The sequence below is a fragment of the Nannobrachium achirus genome (assembly GCF_963921795.1).
Source record: "Nannobrachium achirus genome assembly, chromosome: 5".
NCBI classification, from domain to species: domain Eukaryota; kingdom Metazoa; phylum Chordata; class Actinopteri; order Myctophiformes; family Myctophidae; genus Nannobrachium; species Nannobrachium achirus.
In genome coordinates, this window is record NC_137814.1 from 17,383,244 (window position 1) to 17,402,978 (window position 19,735).

At 42.1% G+C, this 19,735-nt stretch overlaps 1 protein-coding gene across 1 annotated transcript in view; it reads left to right on the plus strand.

Annotated features, from left to right (window-relative positions):
• LOC308286157 (3',5'-cyclic-AMP phosphodiesterase 4B-like) overlaps positions 1-19,735 on the plus strand; it is a gene marked incomplete at its 5' end in the record, with an annotated part of 132,469 nt that overhangs the window by 25,332 nt on the left and 87,402 nt on the right. The window contains 2 exons of the mRNA XM_080727113.1: positions 17,721-17,918; positions 19,624-19,660. Of these exons, the coding sequence (XP_080583239.1) occupies positions 17,721-17,918; positions 19,624-19,660 (235 nt within the window). The remainder of the gene's footprint in view (positions 1-17,720; positions 17,919-19,623; positions 19,661-19,735) is intronic.

Below are 19,735 nucleotides of genomic sequence, written 5' to 3' on the forward strand. Positions count from 1 at the left end.
ATCGGGAGATAAGCGACCGTAGGTCTCGCTAGGAGAGGGCCATGTGAGAAATGAGGGGTGGGTTCTCCGCGTTGCCTTGGCAGACGAATAGGTACCGGCCCCGGCTCTCCCATACGCTCCTAGGCCGAGTTAGGGCATTTTATGTGAGCTGCAGTGGAGGGGGTCCTCCACTGGGGGCGCCACCACTTTTGCATCCGTTCTGGAGTACCAGGAGTGGGTGGTCCCCGGGAATTCCCCGTGAGCAGCCCCGTGGGGGTGGTCATTTGGTCATTTTTGCACATTTGGTATTTTTTTTACACCTGGGGGTCCCCCAGGGACCTGGGGGTCCCTGGAACTCCGGGGGTCCTTGGAGGTTGTAGTTTGGCAGGCAAGGAGTTTGTGTGGAAATGTTGGCATGGATCGGGCCAACGGTGGCCGAGATATGAGTAGGGGGAAAGTGTGACGTGTATGTGGTAATGTTTTTACACCTGGGGGTCCCCCAGGGACCTGGGGGTCCCTGGAACTCCGGGGGTCCTTGGAGGTTGTAGTTTGGCAGGCAAGGAGTTTGTGTGGAAATTTTGGCATGGATCGGGGCAACGGTTGTGGAGATATGAGCAGGGCAAAAGTGTGACTGACTGACGGACTGACAGACAGCCCGTGGAGCTTTTGATAGTAAATGCGACCCACGGTCGCAAAAATACAGTACCTGCCATTTGAATAATTAGTCATTGGTGTCCTCGACCGGCATTCAATGTGGCCCCAGGACATTTAATTCAGAACTATACTTACGATGGGGAGGCTCTCTCCATTCTGACATGTCGCCACTCCGAAATTGACTTCTTATTTTCGGAGTGGCGACACTCCCATAGGGGTTAGGTTTAGGGTTAGGGTTAGTGTCGGAATGGAGACATGTCGGAAAGGAGACATGTCGGAGTGGAGAGATGCACCCCTTACGATGTGAGACCGCGGTCTAGCCAACACCAACTAGGGACTGGCTTTCCTTCAGTCCACACCATCCTGTCTAGCATCAGGGTCTTGAGCTCTCCTGTCGTGTTGCAGACAGTATATCTACAGCAGTGGTTCTCAACCTTTTCAGGCCGTGACCCCCCCCCCCCCCCCCCCCCCCCCTTCATATTATATACATTTTGGTGTTTTTTTTTGTTGAGTTTTGAGTTTAAGTCCACCCATTTCTCCCCTCATCCTATACAGGGCAAGTGACCTCCGATATTAAAAAGGCATTTTAATTTGTACTTTGAATACTTTTTTAATTTTTATTTCTAAGCATATATTTCTTTAAAGCAAGGTCTCCAGTACTTTCACTTGAGTACAAATTTGACAGAGCAACATCCACTTGTAGCTGAGTAATATTTGAGCAGGAGTATCTATACTTTGACTCAAGTACTGGGTTTGAGTATTTGTCCACCACTGTGTGCATTCCCTGCAGCTTGTTGATTGGCGCACTGTGCTGTAGCTGTAGCAGTGTGTGGTTGTGGTGAAGAAAGAACAGCCAGTGTGTCTCCACCCTCCTCTCTACGCTGATCTGTTTCCACTCAGACAACAATGGATGTCTCTGGTTTCGCCCAGTCACACACACGCGTTGGGACTGGCTTGGACATTCGTAAGGAAAACAAAACAAAACAAAACACTGACACCTGAACCGTCTGAACTTTCCCTTTTCGGTGGATTTCAGGCTCGGGCTGTTTATGCAACAATGATGGTCAGATTTCCATGGTTGACTCGAGGCCACATGTTTACTTGCAGTCTGTGGTACCATGCCCCAGTCCCCTCTACACATACTGTATACTGGACTTAGAGTCTGGTGTACCATGCCCCAGTCCCCTCTACACATACTGTATACTGGACTTAGAGTCTGGTGTACCATGCCCCAGTCCCCTCTACACATACTGTATACTGGACTTAGAGTCTGGGGTACCATGCCCCAGTCCCCTCTACACATACTGTATACTGGACTTAGAGTCTGTGGTACCATGCCCCAGTCCCCTCTACTTACTTTATACCTTAAGGTGGTTGCACACAGCAGGGACCCAGTGACAACAGTTGCGAAAATCAGAAAAAATCAACCCTGGTCCGCAAATAATTATGAAACGGGCAGCAGTGTGCAAACGTGATTGAAATTCGCTCCGATATTCGGCCGATAGAACGCAGCAGTGTGCAAAGACCTTTACAGTCTATTAGTACCAGTTGTGTGAGCTTGTAGATCTGCTATTTTAGAAAGATTTTGACACATTTTGCAAACGATTACCATGTCCACGTCCCCTCTAGCTATACAGTATGCTGTAGTTCCTTCTGTTTCTGACCCCTTCTCCAAGCTTATTTCACCTTTGTTAGTTCTTTTTACGAACAGGGCAGGGGCATAATTTGGGGTCCCAGGGGATGGCGGGAACTGTGGTGGAAGTAAAAGTATCAATACTGCAGTATAGAAATACTTGAAAAGTCCGGAATTCAAAATATACTTCAAAATATACTTAAAGTATCAAAACTAAAAGTACAAAATGTTGGAAAATAGCCGATCGCAGCGCGTTGTAAGCTTGTAGATCGGCTATTTTCAAATAGCCTAGGTATAAAGATAGGGCTAAAGTGGATTAATGTACTTGTATGTTTTATAATATAATCAAACTAGTAACTAAAGAGTTCAAATAAATGTATTGAAGTTGAAAGTACAATATTTGGATCCGAGATGTAACTGCAAGCTGCAGTAATCCGTGAGCCGTGAAAAACAAAAACAGAACAGAGCTTCATATCAGTGTTGATTTCGTCGACTAAAACTATGACGAAAAATGTTTGTCGACTGCGTCTTTTTTCACTGACGAAAACCAAATAAAAACTAAGCTGTGATGACTAAAACTAAGACTAAACATATTGACAATTTTGTCAACAAAATAAAAACTAGACTAAAACTTTAGAAGAGAGCCATTTTATGTTTGGTTGCTCTCATGTGAAAATAGCAGATCTACGCGACGCGTTGTGAGCTTGTAGATCGGCTATTTTCAGCCATCAACCAAGTGTAAAAGGCCTGCCAAAATACATTTCAGTTGACTAAATCAACTGTAGATTTAGTCGCCTAAAATCGTATGATATTTAGTCGACTAAAATTAGACTAAAACTAAAACCTTCCAGGTGACTAAAATATGACTAAAACTAAGACATTTTGTTCAAAAGAAATACAAATTTGCTGTCAAAAACAACACTGCTTCATATCCTACTAAGCCGGAGCTACAAGCAGGCAAATTAGCACAACATGATAGGGTGCAGACTGACAGGGAAATTAATCAGAGAAAAGGGCTGTTTCTTCCTTGGCTTAACATTGGAGTGAATGGATAATGGGTTTCCTGCTGCCAGCCGAACCCGGAAGTACAACAAACTGGGCACTACTGGGCCTGAGGATCAGTGATCTTTTGGGATTTTTTTTTATTTTTTTCAATGAAATGATCCAGTATAAAACAATTATAACTCGGCACTGGCGCTTTGGACAGCCTTTATAACTCGCCAAACTCGTCACGTGGCATTCGGTGAGTTTACGTTGTGCAACAACTTTACAACTTCGTGGGAAAGAGCAACTCCCAGCACAAGCTGTGTAAGCAGTGAGAGCAGGCATGTGCACACATACACATCAAAGGGGGCTTGAGCCCCTGCCCTTTTATCCATCTGTAAAAAGTGCCCGCTCCAGACCAGCAATACAGTTTTGGCTATGGTGAAAGAAATGCAAATGCCCTCTTTCCATGCCATACCTGAAGGCAGCATTCAAGAGAATTTGTCCAAACTCTCCTGAACTTGAATGCAGCATCGTATGTCAAAAGAGTAGTGTGTGTAGAAATCAAGCATCGAAAAAGCCGACGCGTTGTGTGAGCTTGGAGGTCTGCTATTTTTGATATTTTCACCAAAAGGCCCTTTTAAAAAATGTGGCCCCTGCCTATCTAACATTCTCTGCGCGTCCCTGTGTGAGAGGCAGTTTTTGCATGAGAGGGAGGGACTAGTCCCTTGCTGTGCTACTGCACGTACTTTCCTTTCACACCATAGTCCCCACGTCCACTAAATGTAGCCCAATTTAGTCTGTTCATCTACTGAATAGGTTGTTATAATGTCACCATGACATCACAATGGACTGTAGGTTTCTTTGTGCCCAATCCATCTTTGGTGCACGCACACACCACTCTCCTCTCCCCATGAGGCTTTGGAGCAGATATACAGTATAACAGTGTTTTAGTTTGAACGCACGACATACAGTATCTGGAGCACACTCCTACAAAACTGCAGGTCTGCCGAGCATCTCTTTGTTATTTTAAATCGCAGCTGAAAAGCTTTGTTTGCTGCTGCCTTTTCATTGAGATTTTATGTTATTATTTGTATTACTATTTTTCAGCCTTTTCACTTTTTCTTCCTTTTTAAGGAATTCAAATGTCATGTTATTGTGGCGTTTCCTTTGCTTACTGTTCTGTGTACATTGATTTGCCTTGTTAAAAACAAACTGTCTTTGGAGCTGATGCATGTGCAGCAGGTGATGGTCATGCTGTGGGAGAGAGGCCCACGTGATGGACAAACATGCTGCTTAAGCAGAAATTCTCATTTCAAGCGCTGTATGGTCCAAATAGACCCTTAAGCCCTTTGCTCACAGACGTGTTTTTCTTGCACGGAAAAAAACGGACGATTGAATTTTTTAAAAAGAAAACAAAGATTTTCTATGACCTCATGCACACCGGCTCCGAATTTGCCATGTGGCAGGTGGCTGCGGCTGTGCGTTTTTTTCCCGATCGAACCCAGTTCGATTTGTGCGTCTTGTCGCATGCGGTAAAAACTCATTGACTCCTTTTATGACTCCTCTTCGGATCCGCAGTGGGGATTCCGCACAGCCTTGCACACCAAATCCAATGCGTTTTAATCATGCAGCAAACAGAAAGAAACGCAACGGTCCTGTGTGCAAAGCCCTTTAGTGTCTGTAACTCAATGAGAGTGTACAAATGGAACCAATTGGAACTAAATAGACCCTTAGGTCAGTAGGTCAGTAACGTCTACTGAAAGAAAGGTAAAATATTACCACACTGAGTTGTAGATGCCCTTAATTACTACGGACAACGTTTCCGCCTTATACTGGGAGACACACAATGGTCGCTTGACAAGGGCTACCTTCCTAACCTAGGACGACTGTAGCCTTATTTAACTGGAACTATGCTTGTACTGACTCTGACCTCTAAGGACCTTTCCAGGGAGGGCTCTCACATGCGTCTTGCCGTGTCACCCTTTCTTGTTTTTCTTTTAGTTTTTCTTGCACTGACCAATGGACACTTTTTTAGTTTGACTCTGCACTATTAGGTTGTGTTAGTAGTATTGAGTATTTTGCTTGTGTTTGACATGGCGATGAGATACTTGTAGCACTGATTAGCATTGACTATTATGGACAGTTTTTTGTTTGGCACTGTATTGATAGTTGTGCTTAAGTATTGCTGCTATTTGCTTTTTTAAGATTGGCTGTTACAATTATGAGTGTTGACTGTTTTTTACACTTTATTTATATATTATTTGTTCCCTTTCTTTGGTGTACCTTGCTCTTTACTGTACACTGTTAAATTTCTTTCTTTTCATACTTAAAATATCCTTAAACTCCTGTGCTGCCTCCGGGCGACAGATTTTCCCCCTTGGGATAATAAAGGTATCTATCTATCTATACTGTAGGTTGCATTGTGCAGATACAGATGGTACCTGTCCTAAATACATTTATATTATAAGATGTGCACACAATCTCCTCATTGAACGGTAACACCCATTGAAAATTTTCATCAAATTGGGATCCGTAATCCAAGAGAGAGAGAGACAGACTGAGACCGAGACAAATTGAGGGACAGTATGAGAGAGATTAAGAGAAAGAGAGAAAGATTGACAGAGAGAGAAGCATTCTCAGATCAGATCGAGCAAGGGAAATGAGTCCAGTCCCCGGAGTCCAGCCCGGGTCTGCCCTCTGTCCTGTGGTCAGCCTCAGCCTACGTTCAGACAGCATGTGGCCTTTTGCAGGACAGAGCAGCGTGTGTATGTGTGTATGTGTGTATGTGTGTATGTGTGTATGTGTGTATGTGTGAGTGTGTATGTGTGCAAGTCTGCGCGTATGTGTAAGCAGGGGCGTCGCACCAAATTCTGGGCCCTGGGTACAAGGATTCACTAGTGTGGGCCCCTTATGAGCTTTAACCATTTTGGGCTTTAACTATTGAAAAATAGCAGATATACAAGCTCACAGCGTGCCACCGAGTGCCGCGCTGCAAACTCTTATTTTCTTTATTTTCTTCAAATGTCACAAAAATCGGTACACATGATCTACACACACACACACACACACACACACACACACACACACACACACATACACACACACACACACACACACACACACACAGCTCCACTTCACACGGGTGTGATTTTTTTTTTTTATCGTGAACATTAATTTTAAGGTTTTTTGAAAAAATGTTTCTGTCAGTGGTGCTCAAACCTTTTCATGTGAATTACCCCCCAAAAAAAGTATTTGGCCAAGGACCCCCATCTCAAAATATTTACTTCCAGGGACCCCCCAGAAGCAAAATTTGAGTTACAAATGTTCACATTTTCACGACTTTTAAAAAATAGCAGATCTACAAGCTCGCAGCGCGCTGTGAGCTTGTATATCTGCTATTTTTCAATAGCAAAAGTCTAGCAAAAAGTCTAAAATAATTAATTCCCCTCCCTCCACCGTGGGCCCTGGTAACTCAGTCCCACTTCTCCCACCCTCCCCTTGTGACGCCCCTGCCCCCTGTGTGTAAGCGTGCGTATGTGCAAGCGTGGTGTAAGTCTGTTGGTGTGCATGCATGCCACAGCAGCAGATAGAGCGGCCAGTGTTTAGTAGTCATGGCCAACGAGGAGCGAGGCAGCAGGCGAGTGGAATGGGAGAGGAGGAGAATGTTCAGGAGGTCCCACAGAGGACGCCCCGCCGCGCACTTTGACTTCAGCGAGGAGGTGGTGCTGCTCGGCAACCTCTCTGCACCCAGGTGACTTTTTGACTCTTGGAGTTACAGACGCTGTTGTTTGCTCGTAAAGGCTGCAACTGTTCATGGTTTCCTTAGCATTTGTTCTGTCGATTACCTTAGTTGTTTGATGCATTGTCTAATCAAGTAGCATGTTTACACATAGGTGGCTCCACAGGGGGGTATTGGGGGGCAATGCCCTCCCAGATTAGATTTTGTGCCGTCCAGTCCAGATTGGCCAGTGTTTTACAGGTGTTAATTATATGTTCCTTTTATGTTCTTTGTGATTATTATTATATAATATAACATTTCAAATTAATGAATAGTTTAATGAAAAAAGCCGCCACTGTGTTTACATGCCCTGATGATGACCAGTTTCTGGTCGAAACATGTCGGCTTTTTAACATAATGAAATAAAGACTTGTTCCTCCATTTTTAAGCTTGAGTGCCTGGATCACTTTTTTCTTTTTGATGACTTGATCTCGTCGATCCAAGAGCACCATTAGACTTGTTTTTACTATTCTTATTCTCCGGTGAGCACCTGGGTTTCTCTCTCTCTCTCTGAAGTAGCATGTTTATTTTGTATTTTATTTGTGTATAGCAATGAATCGATGAACCACTAATATTTCATTCATTACACAACAATGACGTGCCGAAATTGTGTGTGCAGATCAGATCTACAGTACAAGTTAACGCGGCGCATCGTGACACGTTGTCACAATGACAACGTGTCACTGTCACACAAAAGTAGCAGACCCACAAGCTCGAAACGCAGTGAGCTTGTAGATCTGCTACTTTCACCATTTTTTTTATTTGAATCTCTTGGTAAATTAGAACACTTTTATAACATACCATTGTATTTTAAACCATGAAGACGTAGGATAGGCATTGATAAGCTTTTATAGCTTCAGCCTATTCATTTTGATCACCTCAAACAGTGATTATGCTTTTGTGGATGTATGAATTATATAAATGCATGTCAGATGATTAAAAAACTAACTAACTAACTAATGAATCCTGAAAACGGAAAAGTAACAGTTTTGGACATTTGAGGTTTCCACCCGACAGAGACGACATACTATAGCAAATAACGTCTATTTCTCTCTAAATCTATTCAACTGCTCTATTTTGTAGATTAAAGAAGGATGTATTGGTTGTTAAATACTACCACGGCTTAATGCATGTGTCAGATTAAGGGATTTTAAATGCCCCATGCGTATGACGTCTATGATGACGCACACTGTGCTTGTACACTGGATGACGTTCCTGCGTGCTTGTGTGTGTGTGTGTGTGTGTATGTGTTCTACATCAGGGGTTTTCAAAGTGGGTGACAGGGCACCCTGGGGTGCCGCGACGGCAGTCCAGGGGTGCCGCAAGATCATTTGGTAATATTTGGAATGTATTTGAACACAAATATTTGGTATCATTTTAAACTTGAAGTACAGAGTTATTTTCAGTAAGTTTTGACCAAAATGGTAATTATCTCAATGTTTTCCTTGCAACATAAAACCCTAAAATATGCCATATGAATATAAGGTACTGGGAGTGAAAATTATGAATGTCATGTAGGTAATATTATAATATAATAATGTAGGGGTGCCTCGGATGAAAAATATATTTATAGGGTGCCCTGAGCCCAAACAGTTTGGGAACCCCTGTTCTACACTACCAGTGTCCACATTTTGGCAGCGGTGTGGGTTTGAGAGCCTCGGTGGCATATCTGCTCAGACAATCCCAAGGATAACACAGATTATGGTGAGGTGTGGGGGCTGAATGTGGGTCAAACACTGACATGGTCTGACCGTAGTTCCATTAAGGATAGACCGTGAGCTTGTTGAGTGATTCCTGAGGACAGACTCATCTCGTGTCAGTGCAGGGGCGTCACACCAAATTTTGGGCCCTGGGTACAAGCCAAGGATTCACTGTGGGCCCCCCATGAATGTTAACTATTGAAAAATAGCAGATATACAAGCTCACAGCGCGGCACCGAGTGCCGCGCTGCAAGCTTGTAGATCTGCTATTTTTGAAAATAATTTGAAAATGTGTGCAAGAAACCTATGTTTCCATGTCAGTGATGCTCAAACTTTTTCATTTCAAGGACCCCCAAAATGATATGAATTTGGCCACCGACCCCCATCTCAAAATATTTAGTTCCAGGGACCCCCCCAGAAGCAAAATTTGAGTTACAAATGTTCGCTTAAAAAAATACATATTCAAAGATTTGCACACATTTTCACGACTTTTCAAAAATAGCAGATCTACAAGCTTGCAGTGCCGCACTCTGAGCTTGTATATCTGCTATTTTTCACTGGTTAAAGCATTCAATAATTCTAGGCCTAAATGGGTTAAGGATAGACCGTGAGCTTGTTGAGTGATTCCTGAGGACAGACTCATCTCGTGTCAGTGCAGTTGGATTATGATATAATAATAATGAATAATTTGTCCTCTGCATTTACCCATCTTAATAATAACTAGAAAAATATTGTTCCTTCGAAACAATTGTGGGCTCGCTTCAAGCCAGAAAACAATGGCTATAAAAGCACAAAATGTCAAGATCGCAGGCAGTGCTCTCTTTGACGTTACTGACGTCAAAGATTGGTCCATTTTGTTCCAAAAATGTGTTGTGCAAAAGTTGACCTGCTGGTGGTGCTATAACAGGCCAATGTGAGAAGGTTGGTATCTGTTCCTTGACCTATTGGGAATGTGCTTGCAAGATTTCACGCACATCCCAGGCTGTGTTCATGATTTGAGGTGTTTTTGGCTTTGGACACTTTATCGCTGCTTGCAGCTATATTTATTATTATTATTTTATAATTTTTTTGTGTGCACTTCATAGGCATGTTAGATAAAGGTCCTTAGATTGCGTGTAGAATGTTTCATGCAAATTACAAAAAAAATCCTAGAATAAAAACGGGTTTAAGCGTTTTACAAACTGCTCAAAATTATATAGCGCCCCCCTTTGGCCATTTGGGGTAAGATTGGTTTCAGTGATATTTGAACTAACCCTCTACACTATTTTGTCATGAAAATGTGACTTTGCATGTATGTTTTAGAGGCAGAAGAATAATTTGCATAAAAATGCAATATTGTTTGAATTATTTAAAAAAGCATGTTTCAATGTTAAAGAAATCCGATCTGACAGATCTTTAGATATCGGTCCAAAGTTCACGTAAAAAAGGTTTTGTGCACGTGACGCGAAAGTTCCAGAATAAAAGCGGGTTTACGCGTTTTACAAACTGCTCAAAATGGCGGAAAATTGAAGGGCGGAGCTTACTTAACAACGACACAGATGTCTTCCGCTTGAGTCAAAGCACGCGTGTAACAAGTTGCATGTCTTCAAACAAAACGAGTCATGACTTATGCCCGTTTGAAGTTTGAATTTTCAGACGCTTCGTATAGCGCCCCCCTTTGGCCGATTGGAATAAAATTGGTTTCAGTGATACTTTGACTAACCCTCCACATCTTTGCCAAATGCCATGAACGTGTAACTTTGCATGTATGATTTAAAGGCCGAACAATAATTTGCATAAAACCGCAATATAAATTGAATTATTAAAAAATCATTATTTAACGTACAAACTTCTCACCACATAGCCTGTGTAGATATAGGTTCAAAGTTCATGTGAAAAAAGTTTTGTGCACTTGACGCGAAAATCCCAGGAGGAGATAGATTTTTACTGTTTTTCATATAATTCCGAATTGTGGGAGACCTAAAGGTCAGAGGTCAAAAGTTAGAGCGTAAAAGTTGTTCGGCATGAGGAGACGCATAAGTGTATACAGGTTTCATGGCTGGACCTCAAACACAGCATGAGCTGTACCTGTTCAAAGTTCGCACTTTCGAAGGCTTCCTACAGCGCCACCATTTGGCCGATTGCTGTAAAAAATAATAGCACACTTCGCCACTGTAAGCTGAACACATTGATGTTTTTATTTTCATTTTCTCACTAAGTATGTAGGAGTAGAAAGGAACCGAAGTTTTGAGGAGAACTTGATATGACTAGTATAGTATAGTATAGAAATAATGACAATATCTAAAGTGTGCTCGCCTTATAGGCGAGCCCACAACTAGAAAATATTGTTCCTTCGAAACAATTGTGGGCTCGCTTCAAGCCGGAAAACAATAGCTATAAATGTACAAAATGTCAAGATCGCAGGCAGTGCTCTCTTTGACGTTACTGACGTCAAAGATTGGTCCATTTTGTTCCAAAAATGTGTTGTGCAAAAGTTGACCCGCTGGTGGCGCTATAACAGGCCAATGTGAGAAGGGTGGTATCTGCTCCTTGACCTATTGGGAATGTGTTTGCAAGATTTCACGCACATTGCAGGCTGTGTTCATGATTTGAGGTGTTTTTGGCTTTGGACACTTTATCGCTGCTTGCAGCTATATTCATTATTATTATATTTTTTTTGTGTGTGTGCACTTCATAGGCATATTAGATAAAGGTCCTTAGATTGTGTGTAGAATGTTTCATGCAAATTGCAAAAAAAAATCCTAACGGGTTTAAGCGTTTCACAAACTGCTCAAAATGATATAGCGCCCCCCTTTGGCCAATTGGGGTAAGATTGGTTTTAGTGATATTTGGACTAACACTCTACATCTTTGCCAAATGCCATGAACATGTTACTTTGCATGTATGATTTAGAGGCAGAAGAATAATTTGCATAAAACTGCAATATTCATTGAATTTATTTAAAAAAGCATGTTTCAATTTTAAAGAAATCCGATCCGACAGATCTTTAGATATCGGTCCAAAGTTCACGTAAAAAAAGTTTTGTGCACGTGGAGCGAAAATTCCAGAATAAAAGCGGGTTTACGCGTTTTACAAACTGCTCAAAATGGCGGAAAACCGAAGGGCGGAGCTTACTTAACAACGACACAGATGTCTTCCGCTCGAGTCAAAGCACGCGTGTAACAAGTTGCATGTCTTCAAACGAAACGAGTCATGACTTATGCCCGTTTGAAGTTTGAATTTCCAAACGCTTCGTATAGCGCCCCCCTTTGGCCGATTGGAATAAAATTGGTTTCATTGATACTTTGACTAACCCTCTACATCTTTGCCAAATGCCATGAACGTGTAACTTTGCATGTATGATTTAGAGGCAGAAGAATAATTTGCATAAAACCGCAATATCTATTGAATTATTAAAAAATTATATTTCACTTTAAAAGAAATCCGCCGAGATAAATCTGACCATATTGGTCCAAAGTTCATGTGAAAAATGTTTCGTGCGCGTAACGAAAAAAACCCAGGAGGAGATAGATTTTTACTGTTTTTCATATAATTCCGAATTGTGGGAGACCTAAAGGTCAGAGGTCAAAAGTTAGAGGGTAAAAGTTGTTCGGCATGAGGAGACGCATACGTGTATACAGGTTTCATGGCTGTACCTAAAACACAGCATGAGCTATACCTGTTCAAAGATCGCACTTTCGAAGGCTTCCTACAGCGCCACCATTTGGCCGATTGCTATAGAAAATGATAGCACACTTCGCCACTGTAAACTGAACACATTGATGTTTTTATTTTCATTTTCTCACTAAGTATGTAGGAGTAGAAAGGAACCGAAAATCCCGTCTACTTACTAGATAAACAAATAAATAAACTAGAATTGACAGAGTCAATTTTGACAAGTGTGCCTGCAGTGCAGCTCCTAAATGCGCGACCTCGTGCAGCGGTTTGGACTGTGAGACCATCCGCCAAGTTGTCTGCGTTTCGTTGTGAGAGGGTTGTTCCCCCTGAAAAACATGTTTTGGCACGAAACGGTTACATTTTGCGCGTTTGTGACGCCCCCTACGGGTCGATTTGGAAATGCTTTTGGGGATTCGTTGAGTAAGCCACCCGCGACCTGTGGTAGAAGTTCAGTGTTGACTCGACGTTTGGTTTGTGATTTATGGCTATCGTTTGCGAAACGGGCCCCTCCCGCTAACTTTGGAAGCCCGTCACAAACAAACGCTATGGACTATCGAAATTTCCCTTGACTATGTTCATGCCATGGGTTCATAGATCACGTGTACCCATTTTCGTGACATTTGAAGAAAATATGTAGGAAAAGGAGCAAAAAGTGTGTTTTGGAGAAAATTCAAAATGGCGGAAAATCTATCCATACGCAAATGGGCGTGGCCTATATGGAGAGATGCGTCTTGACCCAAGGAATCCAGGGAAAAAATAATTTTAATTCTCCGACCTACGGTTCAAGAGTTACGAGGCAAGTGGTCCGTTATAGCGCCACCATGTGGCCAAGTGAAATGCTTTTGGGGATTCGTTGAGTTTGCCACCCCCGACCTGTGGTTGAAATTCAGTGTTGACTGGACCTTTTGTTTGTGATTTATGGCTATTGTTTGCCAAACAAGCCCATCCCGCTAACTTTAGAAGCACGTTACGAATGAACGGTATAGACTATCGAAATATCCTTTGACTATGTTTATCGCGTGGCTTCATAGATCACGTGTACCGGTTTTTAAGACATTTGAAGAAAATATGTAGGAAAAGGAGCAAAAAGTGTGTTTCGGAGAAAATTCAAGATGGCGGAAAATCTATCCTGGCGCAAATGGGCGTGGCCTATATGGGGAGATGCGTCTTGGCCCAAGGAATCCGGGGAAAAAATAAGTTTAATTTTCCGACCTACGGTTCAACAGTTACAGGCCAAAACGTACACTGGGCTGTTATAGCGCCACCATGAGGCCAAATGACGCTATTATTTTTTATTTATTCCTTGTAATCATTATGAACCTCCTCTCTGAGTCTTGAAACTGTAGCCCCTATGGTTTGCGAGAGAAAAATTATTGAATGCGATTCCCATTATAAGTCAATGGGGACAGGTAAGGGTTAATTAATTTCTTAATAAATTCATATCAATTAAACTATAGAACCTTTCTCTTAGCAAGTTGATAGCACACGATTCCCGCGTAAGCCGGTCGATTTGACATATGGCGCGAGTGTGTGGTGCAAAAACTGTGGGAGGAGTAGCGTGCCAAACTTTGGGGAAATACATGTGTGTGTGTGTGTGTCCATGTCTGGCTTAAGTATGAGTGATAACAATAAGTCTGCCCATGCTATGCATAGGCACACTTAATAAATAATGACAATATCTAAAGTGTGCTCGCCAGGTACTGGCGAGCCCACAACTAGAAGCAGTGAGCAGCCATTGAGCAACCCTCAGGGAGCAATTAGGGCAGGGGCCAAATCTTTTAGTGAAACGAAGATAAAAGATAAAAGAAACCTTTTATCTTCTTTTTTTATATTAACCACTTGAGGGGGAAAAGAGCAGACTAAGTACAGAGTGAAAGATCAAGTTTATTAATTATTGACTGTTCAAGTGGTTAAATATCTGAAAACACAAATCGACATGAATCCAAAATACACTGATGATTGTGCTGTCAAACAATGAAACTATGGAATCTCTGAAAAGGCTGCTTCATCTCTCTCTCTCTGCTAATTAGGGGTTAAGAGTCTTGCTCAGGGACACACATCAACAGATTGCTGGTCTGGAATCATACCTGGGATAACCAGGGGTTCTGGCTCCCCAGGCGGGCTCACTATCCGCTCAGCTACAGTATGACCGCTCTAAAGCTATGGCCGCTTTACTAAATGCAGTGGTGGAATCAACACAATGTTCTTGGGTAGGCCATGATAAGGCCCCAGACTCATTTATACTTTGTGTTTATGATCGCTTCTTCAGTTATTTCCGTCATATCAGTGATGAATTAGTCTTTATTAAGTCACGTCAAGTCAATTTATTTATAAACCCGGTTGTTTAAAAACAACCAGGTTTCATCCTGAGTAAAACCAAAACAGCAAAACGACATAAAAACTGCAGAAATAAACGGCATGTTAAAACAAAACATTTTAAAAGTATGGGGTGGTTGCTGGGTGCATCAAATAGGAGTTGTTCAAATGCTAGGGAGACGAGGTGTGTTTATTAAGAGCAGATAGGCCTACATTCTAGATCAGGGGTAGTAGGCAACCTTAGGCACGGATGACAACATTGGCACAGGGGAGGCTGATCACTGGCACACTGGCGGAAGTATGAGAGAGCGGATTTTTATTTTAAAATAAATATTTTTTTAAACGGTCAATTTAATGAAGTCACATAATTTACAGCAAACGACATCCTGCACCTAATTCTACATTCATTAAAACTCTGAACTTTGACTGGGGAGGGAGACGGGGTTATTGATGATCGTTATAACAATGTCCTGACAAACAAAATGTGTCAGAATTTTTGATAGTGTGTCATGAAAATGTATGTTGACATGGCACACTGACTATCCAGAAAATACAAACATGGCACATGGCATTTCAAAAAAGGTTGCCTGACCCCTGTTCTAGATGGGGGGAAAAAACCTTTGGCTGTCTGTCTGTCTGTCTGTCTGTCTGTCTGTCTGTCTGTCTCTCACTCTCTCTCTCTCTCCCGTTCAGTATCTCTCTGTCACACACACACACACACACACACACACACACACACACACACACACACACACACACACACACACACACACACACACAATCTCACTCACTCTCATCGTAAAATAAAAAATGCAGCGCAGCAAATGGATATTTCATTTAATTTGAGTATTACTGGCATATGTTGTCCTGGCCCGTGGGTCCGCTGATCCTTGGACCTCTGCCCTCTAAGCCCAGTCCCATCTGACTGGGATCTGCTTACATAACGCACCCATCCGGTCCTCCACCCTGTTCCATGGTGAAGAATGCAGTTGGACATAGGGATGGGACGATATGAAGATTTCATATCACGATTATTGTGACAAAAGAAATCGCCATTTTACGATATTATCACGATAATCAAAATCCATTATGCTGGGGCGGAACATTTCCCAAAAAATAGCAGATCTACAAGCTTACAACACATCGCAACTCAATGCTTTGTGAGCTTGTAGATCGGCTATTTTTTGGCAAAGACATTTGATAGAGAGTGAAAAAAAGACAAGTATTTATATTATAAGTACCTTTTACCAATTATAGAGGGTTTAGTTTAAGTGGTACTGGATATGCAGCTTGGCAAATAAAAGGTGAATTAATCCCAGTGCAAGGCGGAGGACGATATCACGATAAATTAAATCTCCACGATGCGATTATCGTTGAGTGTTTTTTTCCACGATAAACGATAATATCGCTTATGGTCCCATCCCTAGTTGGACTGTGCAGTCTGCCCGTACAGTACGTCTGTACGAGCGCTGGACGGACGGAAACGCAAATATTACTTCATTTGGTCTATCTCCTCCACAGAGGTTCTTTAGGGTTGATGAACCTTAGTTAGAAACTATACTAATGAAACTAGTGACACTAGACAGAGTACCATAACCCATCCCGTCATGTCTGAGCTGATCTTGGAGATCAGTCATGGACAGTAGTTCTTTTGCGTTCCCCTTGGTTGACGATCTGATTGGTGTGATGATTGTGCAACCTGCATGGTATTTAAGCAATATTGCGATTATACAACTGTTGCCCTTAAAAAAAAACATGTCAACTTCATTTCATTGTAATTAAGATATTCGATAGGAATTTGTAATTTTTTAATGCCACGTTTAGCTACTATGTCCCTAGTCTGGGATCACTTCACTTTTCGGGTTTATAACTGGTCTGGAGCGGAAACCACAAAACGTCATGTTGTAGTACTAAAAGGACTACAATTTGCCGGAAAGATCAAACCGGATTCAGTTTTAACCCAAAATATTCCCCTGCGCTCAAGGACACACTTTTAGGACCTACCTAATAAACTCCTTGATGCGGAGTAGTTTTGCTTTTGAAAAATTTGTTTGGTATATGCATCTTTTAGTCCAACTTTTAGCGACTGGCAAGACTACACGAGGCTACTCGAGCATTTTAATAGGGATTGTGGAAACAAACGGAGGGAACCAAATCAAAGCGACGCCGCTTCTTCTAGTGGTTTCCGCGCTTTAGGCGGAAACCAAACGGTCTGTTGTGAACGAACGCCAGGCTTTCTCTCAGAAAGACTGGTGGGCGAGGTTACTATGTCCCTGAACGTCACATGAAAACCGCTAGCCTAGCCGCCTAGCATACTGTAGTGTGGGGAGAGAGGAACGCTTGCTGTCTTTCGTGACCAACTCAGCTGATTTCTTTACTTGATGAGAGACAGTGCATCTGTGCTCGTTATATGCACGGTTGGAGAGCCTGTTTTCCATTGAGAGCCCGACTACCTGTTGTATAATGCCTATTAGTTTGATGACTGTTTTGTGTCTACAAAGAGACAGAATTGTCATTGTCATCACGGATTGAAGTTCTCAGTCGTCATGACTGACACAGAAGTCAGCATGTCAACACGCAGAAAATCAAATCTACAAGCTGGCCTATTTTCGGTTATTAATCATCTTTAAATTGAGTATTTGAACTGGTAAAAACTACAAACTAGCAACATGTTCAATCTTCCGGAAAATCCTAATGATCTCGATTCTTAACAAGATTCTGAGAACTTTGGCCAAAAATAGCTTGATCTGCTATTTTTGGCCAAAGAGGTTTGATGTAGAGGGGAGAAGTATTGACAGCTCAAGTGGTTAAATATCTGAAAACACAAATTGACATAAATCCAAAATACACTTACGATTGTGCTGTCAAATGATGAAACTATATGGCATCTATGAAACGGTTGTGGTGGTCCCTGCTTCATCTCTCTCTCAACTAAGGGGTCCTTGGCCTGAAAACGTTAGAAGACTTCTGCTTTAAACCATGTGTCGTAATTATCCTCTCTTCTCTTCTCTCTCAGCTTTGAAATAGAGAATGGCTCGTCGGCGTGCGGCAGCCCTTCAGACCAGCAGGCGTCGTCTCCGGGCTCAGGCCTGGTCCTGCACCCCAACCTGGCCAGAGACACCGGGCGGCGAGAGTCCTTCCTCTACCGCTCGGACAGCGACTATGAGCTGTCGCCCAAGTCCATGTCACGCAACTCCTCCATCGTCAGTGAACTGTGAGTCTGTTGCCTCGCAATCTGAGCACCCATTCTTTAAAACAGTGGTTCTCAACCTGTGGGTCGGGACCCCCAGGGGGGTCCCCAAATTATTTGGGGGGGGTCCCCAGATGATTAACTTAATGTGCAACATTGTTTTCCCACTCAACAGTAAACACACCAACATAACGTTTAAGTATATAGAGGGTATCTGAACATTTCTAAAGTGACAATTTAAGGACTTTTTAATACCTCTGAAATGACAAATTAAGCATTGGCAAAATATTAGAGGTAGACGAGGCGTTGTGAGCATGTAGATCAGCTATTTTCACAATAGAACTGTGATATATACGAAATGTAATGCCTCAACTCTTAGAGCTCGTCAGGATGGGGGGTCCCCAGTTCAAATATTAATATTTTAAGGGTTGCGGCCTTAAAAGGTTGAGAACCACTGCTGTAAAAAAAATATATAATGGTATGTTTCCCCTTTCTTTTTGCCTCCTCGCCACCTCCTTTTTTCAGGAATTCAGTTTGTCTCCTTCCCCTTTCTTAGTCCACTTTCTCCCGGGCATTTCTGTGTTTATTTCTACTAACAACAACATTACATGCTGTTGCTGACAGAGATTAGTTGCCTCAAGCCTTCAGATGTGCTTTTACTGTAGGTTCAAATGTTATGCAAAGCAATGTTTTATCTCTAGCAACTAAAGCAACAAAGCTTGCACACTTCAAACTAATTAACTGACGATCATGACATTTTACATGACGATTAATTGTCACTCAAATACTTGCGATTAACGATTTAATTGTGTTTTTGTCGTTGACATTTCTGTTTGGCTTGTAGGCTTTGAAGTTGTACATGGCAATCATGACACATAACTTAAATATACAAAGAAATTACTGACATATTTGACAATTTTATACTTAAAAAAGAACATTGGTAGTGGAAATAGACGATCTACAAGCTCACAATTGTGAGCTTGTAGATTTGCTATTTCCACTACTTTTTGAAAGTGTTTGTAACTATATTAACATTTCTCAACATGGAAACGATTATGACGATTATGCAAAATAATTGCAATTACCTCAAATAATTGCGATTAGACGATTATGTAATAATAGTGACAGCCCTAACCATATCATAAGCATCAATCAAACTAATCATTAGAAGTCTTCAGGGTGTCCGAAATACCAGACAATACCCAGGACCCGGATCGCTGGGTCCATGTCTTATTATGAACAGCTTGGTCCAGGTCAGTTTAAGATTCGATTACCACGGGTCTGTTTATCGTTATGTGCAATACCCAAGTGGATCCAGGAAGACCCATACTCAGGAGAAAAGCCTGAGTGCTGTGTACCGTAACTTGTGCGATGATTACCAAAAATCAGATTACTGCAGCGCAAAATAAGTTGAGCTGCGCATGCCATGGCAGGCTGCCACTTGAGTTGAGAGAGCAGATCAAAGGTGCGTGGTCATGGATTCATTCTTCAGCGAGGTGAAAACATACAATTATCTCTTACTGTAGGCAACAAACTGCAAGAGTAGTTCATCACTGGCGTCTGCAGGTAGAACAGCATTTTGTAATTGCAATTATTCGATTTGTCGAGACTGTCACGAGACTGGAACCATTCAGATCTTGCAGCTAAATTCATAGGTCCATTTGGGTTGGGGTCCATAATGTTTGACCCGTGAAAACCCCTACTAATAATTTCTTTCTTGTAATTTCAGACATGGAGAAGACTTGATTGTGACTCCATTTGCGCAGGTAAGCGTCAGACCCCTTTGTTCCTGCCTTCATTCAACACCATGTCGGTAGATAAAAGTGCAATTACTAAAGTAA